General features: G+C 36.3%; 3 protein-coding genes and 1 long non-coding RNA gene across 6 annotated transcripts in view; 3 read left to right on the top strand and 1 right to left on the bottom strand.

Annotated features, from left to right (window-relative positions):
• The first annotated feature begins 228 nt into the window (after positions 1–228).
• Positions 229–1985, top strand: PolI (DNA polymerase iota). Its single transcript, XM_081972288.1, has one exon. It carries the CDS (start codon positions 341–343, stop codon positions 1766–1768), a length of 1428 nt encoding a protein of 475 aa, XP_081828414.1. The 5' UTR covers positions 229–340; the 3' UTR covers positions 1769–1985.
• A 136-nt stretch (positions 1986–2121) lies between these two features.
• On the top strand, positions 2122–3859 carry LOC145724182 (transmembrane reductase CYB561D2-like). Of its 2 annotated transcripts, XM_081972316.1 has the most exons (4): positions 2122–2645; positions 2735–2933; positions 3180–3443; positions 3520–3859. In XM_081972316.1, the coding sequence occupies exons 1-4, from the start codon at positions 2445–2447 to the stop codon at positions 3621–3623; spliced, it is 768 nt and encodes a 255-aa protein (XP_081828442.1). In that variant the 5' UTR covers positions 2122–2444; the 3' UTR covers positions 3624–3859. The 2 variants fall into 2 exon arrangements, with proteins under 2 accessions (XP_081828442.1, XP_081828443.1); XM_081972317.1 differs by having other exon boundaries at positions 3180–3859.
• LOC145724146 (thrombospondin type-1 domain-containing protein 4-like) overlaps positions 3675–9879 on the bottom strand; it is an 84389-nt gene continuing 78184 nt past the window's right edge. The window contains exons 7-14 of the mRNA XM_081972263.1: positions 8469–8670; positions 8247–8416; positions 7895–8189; positions 5836–6224; positions 5573–5780; positions 5241–5513; positions 4951–5181; positions 3675–4675 (exon numbers count right to left, since the gene is read on the bottom strand). Of these exons, the coding sequence (XP_081828389.1) occupies positions 4551–4675; positions 4951–5181; positions 5241–5513; positions 5573–5780; positions 5836–6224; positions 7895–8189; positions 8247–8416; positions 8469–8670 (1893 nt within the window). The 3' untranslated portion in view covers positions 3675–4550. The remainder of the gene's footprint in view (positions 4676–4950; positions 5182–5240; positions 5514–5572; positions 5781–5835; positions 6225–7894; positions 8190–8246; positions 8417–8468; positions 8671–9879) is intronic.
• On the top strand, positions 6276–7670 carry LOC145724198 (uncharacterized). 2 transcript variants are annotated; one of them, XR_014176948.1, is made up of 2 exons: positions 6276–6402; positions 7187–7670. It is a non-coding gene; the product is annotated as an uncharacterized LOC145724198 (long non-coding RNA). The 2 variants fall into 2 exon arrangements; XR_014176949.1 differs by lacking the exon at positions 6276–6402 and adding an exon at positions 6529–7005.

Here is a 9879-nt window from a genome sequence, read left to right as displayed (position 1 = left end):
ATAAACTTGAGTTGCAATCGAAACCGCCAGCTGTTGGCGAAACTGTAAAACATTAAAATTGTAATGTAAAAGTAAAACTGGCAACATAACAGCTATTAAATTTATTGAATATTAAATTTAGGCACGTGATCAATATCACAAAACTGCATTTATGAGCACATGATCTTTTTTCATTCAAATGTCAAAAGCCAAAATCACCTGTAACCTGTAGCTTGTCTGTATATTTTTAAATAATAATGGCGGGAGCGGGTTAGAAGATTTTTACTAAATTTTCATCATCATTCAGTATTGTATTAGATACTACACGATCAAGTACTAGATTTGACTTACATTTTGTATTATGGAGGATCATAGCAGGACCATAATCCACATCGATATTGACTGCTTTTATGCCCAAGTTGAAATGGTCAAACAGCCCAATTTAAGGCAAGTACCCCTTGGAATTCAACAGAAAAATATTGTGGTAACAAGTAATTATGTCGCCCGAGAATACGGGATTCAGAAATGTATGCGTATTTCTGAGGCAAAGAAATTATGCCCCAATTTGGTTCTAGTTAGAGGAGAGGATCTGTATGATTACCGACAAGTTTCACAGAAGGTTTTTGAGCTGCTACATGGTTATTCAGTTTTAGTGGAAAAGTTGGGTTTGGATGAGAATTTTATTGATGTGAGTGAGCTGGTTAGTAAACGTTTAGGAAATTGTGATTTAAAACCAATTGGGTATGTGTATGGGGATATAAGTAGTCTGGAATGTGATTGTGGTTGTCACCAGAGACTGATCATAGGTTCTCACATTGCACAGGAAATTAGAAATGAAATTCTGAACAAGTTAGGTTTGACTACATGTGCAGGAATTGCTTGTAATAAACTGTTAGCTAAAGTGGTTGGTTCACAGAACAAACCTAATAAACAAACATTGTTGTTTCCTAATAGTGCATCAGAGTTGTTGATTCAATTGGACAATGTTAGGAAAATTCCTTGGTTGGGTCAAAGTACTGCAGAACTTCTAGCCACCCACAACATAAACTCTGTAGTTGATCTGCAGAACTGTACTTTCCATCAACTGCAAAACTGGTTTGGAGGGGAAAAAGCACAACATTTAGTTAATATAAGTCAGGGTGTAGATAACTCACCAGTGAAACCAACTGGGAAACCTTTGAGCATTGGATTAGAAGATTCAAGCAGACCTATGACCACTGAAACAGAAATTGAAGAAAAGTATAATGAACTGCTGAAACGACTTTTGGTATTAGTTAAAGAAGATGGGAGAGTGCCTAAGCTAGTAAGAATCTCACTGCGTAGATACAACTCTAACCAGCCTTTGGGAGGTGTAAAAGAATCAAGGCAATGCAGTTTTGATACCTCACTAAACAATGAATCTCAGATTCTAAACATAGTGATGAGCTTATTCAGAAAGGCAGTGGGCAAGGGTGGTGGCTTCAAAATAAATTGTTTGGGTCTGTCTTTTTCTAAATTTGTGGATAAACCCAGTGCTAACAATACTTTGACTGGATTTCTGACCAGAAAATGTGAGGAAGAGCCTTTGCCTAAAAGGTGTAAAGTACAGGAAGAAACTAATACTCCATCAACTTTTTGCCCTCCTGGTGTTGATGAGGAGGTGTTTAAAGAGTTGCCTGTGGAGGTTCAAGAAGAGTTGTGGGAGGATTATAGAAGAAGAAAAGATAGGGGAAAGACAATAAGTAATAGTGCCACCAAGACTAAAAATAGTACTTTGCTTAATTTTGTAGTTAGAGAAAAGCAAAAGTAGATTTATAAGGTTACTAATTATTTTTTTTGCAATATTTTATGGTTTAAAAAAAATGGAGTATACTGGATGTTGACTTAGTTTAATATACAGTGCAAAGTTTATTCTGATCTATTTTTGTTAATTATTATGGTTTGATAAGGGTTTACTAGCAATTCACTGGCTAGATTGCTGATTATCTCAATGAATTAATCCTTAATAAAAAATCATAATTATATAATCTGTTTTTTGGGGTAATGAGGAAATTGTTTGATGGTTTATTTCCTACTGTCCAATTTGTTTAAATCTCTTTATAAACGTTTCTCTTAAAATGTAGTTCTGGCCAATACTTTTACAGGATTTAAGTCGTTTTTTTAATTTTCATTAAAACATCAAATGAGTATTTCAAACCACTTTTAATTGAATGGAGAAAACGCACGTATTTAGATAAGATTGCTGACCTTCAATATTTTGTTATTTCCTATCAATAAAGTAATTGTTATACATTGATAGTATAAGTTTGCAGCGTCCATTATAAACGCCTGTATTAAAAATCTTATTCTTAGTAATTTTGTGATGGGAATTCCCCTAGAGGTGTAATTAATTCTGCTTGGCATGACGATATCTTAGTCCCTACTTGGAAAATTTATTATTGACTGCTTTCTTACTCTCAAACCACACCATTATTTGATCCCAAAATATGGACATTACAGAACCTGGTCGACGGACGAACACTTCAAATTCTAATACTACTTTAGGCAATTTTGGTGTAAACGTTGTTCGGTTTTGTTTCAATTATCAAACAAGATGTGCCATTGCTGGTATTTTAGTGTATGTGTCTTGGATTGCATTAGTTAACTACAGTTGGTTTACATGGCATGTAATCCTGTGCACTCTCGGGGTAAGTTTTAGATAGTGTTTGTTAAAACATTTTGCGGTCGATAAAGTCGGTTTATTAATTTAATTGTTATTAAATAACACTATTTTTAGTATATTCCGTTAATGGCAGAATCTGTAATGCTGTTTACTGGAGATGATTTATGGACTAGACAGTTATCAAGAACAGCAAAGTATACAGTACACGGAGTTATAGTAACTGTTGCCACTATTATTATTATAGTTGGGGACGCTTTGGTATTTCATTACCTTGAACCAGGTTACCACCTTTACACTGCTCACGGTATTACTGGCAAGTTTTCTTATTCTATAAGGGGAAAATTATTCATACAAAATTAATAGTTAGGATAGAACATTACAAAACCAATGCTGATGTGTGTCAACCAGATATAAAAGCTTTCTGATAAAGTTGACCAAAAACTTTTGTCAAGAACATTGGTTTGTAATGGTTCTCTTTACTCACCATTGTTTTGGTATGGATAATTTAGATTTTCCATTCCTGTTGACTTTTACAAAAATTCCACTTTTGTCTCGTCAGGTTTGGTTTCGTTAATCCTAATTTTGCTGTCCGTTCCTGCTGGCCTAATAATTAAATATCATCGCGAAGTTAGTCCTCATCTACCAATTGGTGTCATCTGGTTCAAAGCGCTACACAACCTGCTTGGCATAGCAGGTTACCTGGTGGGAATTATAAGTTTGGGTTTTGCCTTCTACACGAATTGGTTCGTTTTTTACACCGAGTGGCAATCTAGACTTGCCGCTTTGATTTTTACTATAACAGTGGCTGTATGGACTTTAAATGGTGCGGTGGTTTCTTTGTATCATCAGTTTAAGACACTTATTAGCCGTTAAGTAGTAATTTACATTTATTTATCCAGAAAACCACACTACTACTCTATTTGACATCTTTATTACAAAACTTGAGAGTGCAATGAAAAAAGATTTTAGGGGCTACAAACTGACGTATTCGATCTTCCTGTAACTGGTACAATACTTTCTGTACAAACCCAACAAGAAATAAATAATACACTGATTAAATGATGATGGTGTAAAAGTTGTTTATTTTAAGTTGAATTATTGATATGAAGCCTATACTTACACATAATACTTTTTATTATTTCCTATAAAATTTGTCAGTTACATAATCATAGACAATAAATAATAATAGTTTAATTAATCTTATATTCGACGTTTGGCAATACAAAACGCTTCACTAACTTTTTGGATTTACTCTTTTCTCCCGGAAAAATAACCTAATTTGGCAGTGCGTCAATTTAAACTTTTTTATTTTTTCAGTTTTTTAATTTTCAGGTGCAATACTGAGTTCAGTCAAAGCAACCGAGTCAAACTTACTGTTATTATAGTTATAAAATTAAAACAATCACAGACAACTAATTTTAATCATTCAGAGTATTCTTAACCCAACCTGTACAAGGTCGTGTAAGCTGTTTTAAAAAGTAAAAAAAAAACATACACTCAACTCGTACATTCATTATAAACACTCACTCGAAATTTAATTACGGCAACGCTACTTTGAAATGTTCTAAGTTGACAAGAATATATTAATAAATAGTACATTTCTTTAGTCGTTTAATAATGTTGTCATAGGATTACACAGTTTAGATAGTTTTTTTGTTCAGTAACTAAGCGTTGATTCTTGTGAATGTGATGATGGCTCATTGTCCACAATACTTCATTTATGACATCACAATTCGAATTGGTTAAAACTACTATCTGTCATTTAAAAATCCCTCTCCTTCGCCTTTAAAGACAACACATTAAGCGATTTATTTATAGAATATTTCTCTGCCTTAGAAGGGTAAATTTGTTAGTAAACCTATCAGTTCCTCATCTTCAGTCAAGCCGAGTCGATCCTAAATTAAACACTAATAAGTGTATGCGAAATAAATTATTCTGCAACGTCTTGGCGTGCTCTTCTGCAAGATTCGCAACAGTTCTTGGTGTAGAACGGGTAACTGCAAAGGCGCGCTTGAACTGCCAGTCTGCATTTCTGGATTCTATCTACGCAGGAACCTAGAGAATAAAATGTATTAAAAACATGTTGACTCAATCACAAAAAAAGTATTGGTCATAAAATCTACAAACAATTCAGATTGATGAAGAATAGGAACTTTCAAACATTGTATCACATTTACTTGAGAACTTTTCTCTGACGGGATATTTTTTTGAACGATTTTTGTGTATCATATTTGTAGCTCCTTTAAGAAGTTGTTACAGGATGTTGAAGTTATCATAATGCATGCAACAATGTGCATCAAGCAACAAAACAAGTCTCAGTTACTACTTACGATCCACCGGCTCATCATGGGGTAAATGTAAAGTGAAGCTATCGCGATTCTCCCTATGTGAAGGTTCGCAAACGCACGCGCGCTTGCCTGGAGGAACTTGGTCTTCTGGACACGAGTTGGACGGTCGTTTATCCAAGTCCAGACATCGAACTTCCCTACGTTGAACTCCAGTGGGACAATTTCCTTCGCATTTACCCCAATCACCCGTAAACCATTGAGGTGGGCAGACTCCTGCAGAATGGTGACATCAATATTTTCAGCTCAATTACACAAACCTAAGAGGGTAATACCAAAGCATGACTGCTCCTCGTAGGGTTTAGTGGCGACTGGACAAACAATGTCGTTGGTGACGTGTGGGACACCTCTAATTTTGGCAATACACAATACTTCCCTCTTCTGTTTTGCCGGACCTGTACAAGAATCGGAACATTCACCCCACGAACCAACAAACCATTGACCATCGCATTGTTTCTCGCTGGAACAAGCTCTGGAAAGTTCCGGTCTCGACTCTGGATTGCAATGTTCTTCTTCGCAAAGTGCGAATCGGGTCTGGTTTCCTAGACCTGCCAAAATAATACAAATGGATACTTGGACTTGAGTGTGGTCGTATTTGACGTCTCACCACAATGAGCAGAACATTGGGACCACTCTGTTACCAACCAAGATTGACTAGCAGACACTGTTGTTCTACTTGACTGTGATGGAGCTGAATCCAAACAAGGACCAGGATGACAATACTCAACATGCGGAGGCCTGTTGGCTGCGTCGCATTGTCCAGAAGGACAACTAACGTGTCTCGTTTTGTGTCCGTTACCGCAAGTCACTGTACACTAATTCCCCTCCTCTTATAACCCCGCCCTCGTTGTTTCATAACCAATCACTCACGTGAGACCACCCTCCTACGGTCCATTCCCTCTTCGGCTGCTCCACCTCATTGTCAGTCAAGCCCTTAAAAGGACTACACTCTCGTTCTCGGCACGCCCTCGTTTGCGGTATGGGTTTGTTTTCATGGCCGCATTGAGCGTCACTCACCACAATCAGTTTGCCGCCCACTTCTTTTTTGCACAGTGGCAGGTATTGCTGTAGGCCTTCTCCACAGGACACGGAACATTGGCCCCAAGCTCCGTCCCAAAAGGCTGTGACGCACGGTTCCACGTTGCATGGGACTGGTGTGAAGGCGGGTGGATCGAGATGGGCGCAACGTTTCTCATGGGTGGGAATGTGATGGGTGGGGCTTATGACTCGAACGCAAACTCTCGTGTAAGTTTGAATTCCTGATAAAAACAACAAAAAATTACATTTTTTTTACTTTCTTTTAGGCGCGTTCTTTCGACGCATGATTTAGGATTCTACAAATCACATGACACCACGGTTACAAAATCACACGGACGACGATGTAACTTTTGGATCATGATGCGTTTGGATCAGAAATCACAAACCGAAAGAAAACCGGTACTAATATACTGTCTTGAAAATAAGGATTTTTTTCAAGAAAATAAAGAAAATTTATTTATTTAATTTATAGAAAAGGTACATTTTTGTAGGGATGTCAAGTGTTTGCTATTATAGTTAGTTTTAGTAGGATTGTATGTAGTTATTAAGAAAATTAACAGTATTACTTGATGAACTTCAAAGGAGGTGAAAAAGGTGGTACGTGGAGGTAGAAGGTGGGAAAAAAGGTTTTTTTGTTTTTGGTTTGTCAAGAGAGACTATTAATGAGAGCTGGAAAGTCAGTTTTCTAAAAAGTTCGAGCAAAAATCAGACTATTGAAGATCAGGTGATCTTAGAAAGCTGTTTCCTTCCAGAACTGAAGTTACTGAGTGTAATACCGAGTGCTACCAGCAATTGTACCATCTAGTCCACGTTATGACATGGAGCAGATTGTGATAGGGGACCTATTCCAGAAGTGGTTAAATCGATAACCGAGGAGGCCTCCCGGCTGTTACCGAGATACAGCCTTTGCAGTTAAAAATCCACCTCAACGGAAAAGAAGAAGATTGATCAACTGACGGTTTATTTTGGACAATTTGGACTCTTTGACGAAGAGTATTAGTTGTAAGTAGTTTGTAATTTTTTGTGTTAAAGATATTTGTAGTTTCAATGATATATTTAGAAGCAGGATTTTCAGGTAGAAATAAGTTAGATAGGTTTAGTTATTTACCTTAAAAATAACTTGGCATCCCTATAATAGAATTTTGATTCAAGCTTATTTATTTAAATTTTCTTTCTTTACTAGAATATTAGAATGAATGGTCAGGGTGAATCTGATGCCAGATATGACGATATTATCATGCAACTAGGAGGTGAGGGAGATTTGAGTAAATCTCATCTTCAAGATGATAATAATCTTGACAATACCTAAACTAATGAGACCTAAATTGACACTTATTGACAGCTGCGTTATATTGGTACCAAGCCCAGTTTAAAATCGACAAAGTACAGGGTGAGTCTGGATTTTAAGCATAAAGTTGTGTCCGAAAATGCGTTGTTACCGAGATACAGGGTGATAAAGTTTCAGTAATTTTGATTTGCGACTAATGGCCTTTCCCACAATTTTTTTTTATTTCATAACTACAAAGACGGATTGAAAATATTATACCCGTATTTTTTTTGTTTTCAAAAATATCAAGTCTAAATAGAAAAAAAATGATGATTTAAAACGCCCGCCGCTGGTGACGTATTACACTATCAACCAATCAACGACAAGAAGTGAAACAGATGCCGTGCAACAGCCAATAAAATCGCCCAGAATTATGTACGTCACATGCGCGCCAAAACAGATCTTTTAAATTGAATGGACAAATTCAAACTAATGTAGGAATGTTTACGACCATAATTTTTTCTTCAAGAATATGAAAAATTAGTTTTTTGATCCTATTCTTTCGATTCCAGTCATTAAAACAAAAATTTATGATATGTGGGATAGGCCCATTCAGAAACTCACCACCACCGCAACTTTTTGAACACGGCGTGGTCCCAGTGATTTTCCAATGAAAATTCCGTCTCCTACGTCCAGCTTTTTTAGATCCCGCATAAACTATCGGTTTGGGATCGTCCCTTTGATTATTATAAGGTGCTGTAGTAGCCGGATTCGAATCCAGTCTTCGCGCGTCTGAATGAGACGCCTCTGAAGGTGACGGTTTCTTGAGGAGTGGTGGTGCAATAATCCCCAGAGGTTCATCTTCTGGTGGGTAGGAGTATCTGTATTTTACGCCAGGATTGGCCTGGAAACTGACAATCTACAATAAAAATTGTGGTTTTTTAACCATTGCATTGTTTTTTAAGGTAAAAATTACCATAACATCTAAAGGAACAGTTAAGGGACCTAAGGCTTGAATAGACTCCAGAGAGTTAGGGTCCTGTTTGACGTAGGTGATTTTAGTTCCAGCCGCATCTTGCGACCTACTAGGACCAAAATTCCAGTCTCCATTGAGGAGGTACGATGAGTTTCCGCTAATTTTCAAAGCTAAATTGGATAGTCAGTACTTCTTGTAACTCTAAAACGATAAGAAACTCACCTAAAATATTTCTGGTGTGCTTAAGTTGTTGCACGTGAAGACCGCATGCGCCTTTGGGGATTTGAGCTACCAGGGAGTAACCGGGGGGTAAATCGGGGCGCATGTAGATGCCGTTAGTTGTACGACAAGCTCCTCTAAGACAGGGTTGACACTGATGGTCGTTGTCATCGTTGCCGCCTACTACTCCTTGGGCGTTTACACTCTGTAAAGATACAAATAATTTTGTTTTGGGTAATTTTATACTGCATGGTTTATTTTTCAATTTTTTTAATTTTTTCAATTTTTTGTTTTGTTATAGGCTTAATATTTATGAGAAAAAATTTCTCGATTTTTATAGAAATTGGGGTTTTAAATTTATTAGGGGTTTCTATTGAAGGAGTTTTTTATTTTGACTGCAAAACTTTTTTATTCATAAGTTTTGTTTTTTTCGTTTCATCAATAATTTTAAATTATAGTTCAGAATATATAGTTGGGGATAAGTTTTTAAAACGTTTTATTTTTTTAATAGTTATATTTGTTTGTTCAATAATAATACTTATTTTAAATCTAAATTTAGTTTCTATTTTAATTGGTTGAGATGGCTTAGGTTTAGGTTCTTACGCTTTAGTTGTTTATTATCAAAATGTTAAATCAAATAGAGCGGGGATATTAACTGCTTTATCTAATCGAATTAGTGATGCTGCAATTATCTTAGCTATTTCTTTTGGAGTTCATTTCGGTTCATTTAATTTTATTTTTTATTTAAGATGAGCTCAAAGTGGAGGAGGCACAGAAAATTTAATTTAATTTAAATTTAAAAGGAGATATATAAACGCTTTTTAATATTCTTTTGTCTGTCAGATCGAGGCTTAAATTACCTATCAGTTCTGAAATGAAACGAATCCGCATAAATATCGATTATGACCACAGTCTTAAGATTTTGTTTAGGTATGTGGTGTGAAACTGTGTAACAACCGCCTGTTTGTACCAGTTACATTTTGTCAGATTGAATGACATCCGGTATATTATGTGGACTTTTAAAGAAATCGGGCAGCATAATGAAACGTTAGAAACCGCAATTATCAGCTTGTACAAAGAAACCGCCATAAATCCATTCGTATGTCATTAATCGGTATAAATATTAATAGCGGGACACATCAAAAACGAGAGCTTTCTGAACAAATACTTATCAGTGTGCTTGTCGATAGTTTCCTATTAGCGTATAAATCATGCAAATTTTGCAGCGCGTTTTTCAGATATTTGCAGACTGGTTCGTCAGTAGCGTCCGTATCGGCGCCAGCCATATTAAAAGTTATTGCACTAAAATGTACATAACGCAATTTACGAGCTCGATTTAGATAAATCAACCGTTTTTTCGGCCATGTGTTTGCATGTCGGCTCTTCAACAGAGAGGTGTGAGAATCCACTCTTG

The sequence above is a fragment of the Ips typographus genome, linkage group LG2 (assembly GCF_016097725.1).
Source record: "Ips typographus isolate SLU linkage group LG2, UJ_Ityp_2.0, whole genome shotgun sequence".
NCBI lineage: Eukaryota > Metazoa > Arthropoda > Insecta > Coleoptera > Curculionidae > Ips > Ips typographus.
The sequence above is the reverse complement of the archived record's forward strand: the minus strand, read 5'-3'. Positions and strand labels throughout refer to the sequence as shown.

Coding starts and splice junctions, on each gene's coding strand:
- PolI (XM_081972288.1), top strand. CDS start 341: ATGGAGGATCATAGCAGGACCATAATCCACATCGATATTGACTGCTTT.
- LOC145724182 (XM_081972316.1), top strand. CDS start 2,445: ATGGACATTACAGAACCTGGTCGACGGACGAACACTTCAAATTCTAAT. Junction 2,646..2,734: donor TAATCCTGTGCACTCTCGGG/GTAAGTTTTAGA, acceptor CACTATTTTTAG/TATATTCCGTTAATGGCAGA. Junction 3,444..3,519: donor GGCTGTATGGACTTTAAATG/GTGCGGTGGTTT, acceptor TTATTTATCCAG/AAAACCACACTACTACTCTA.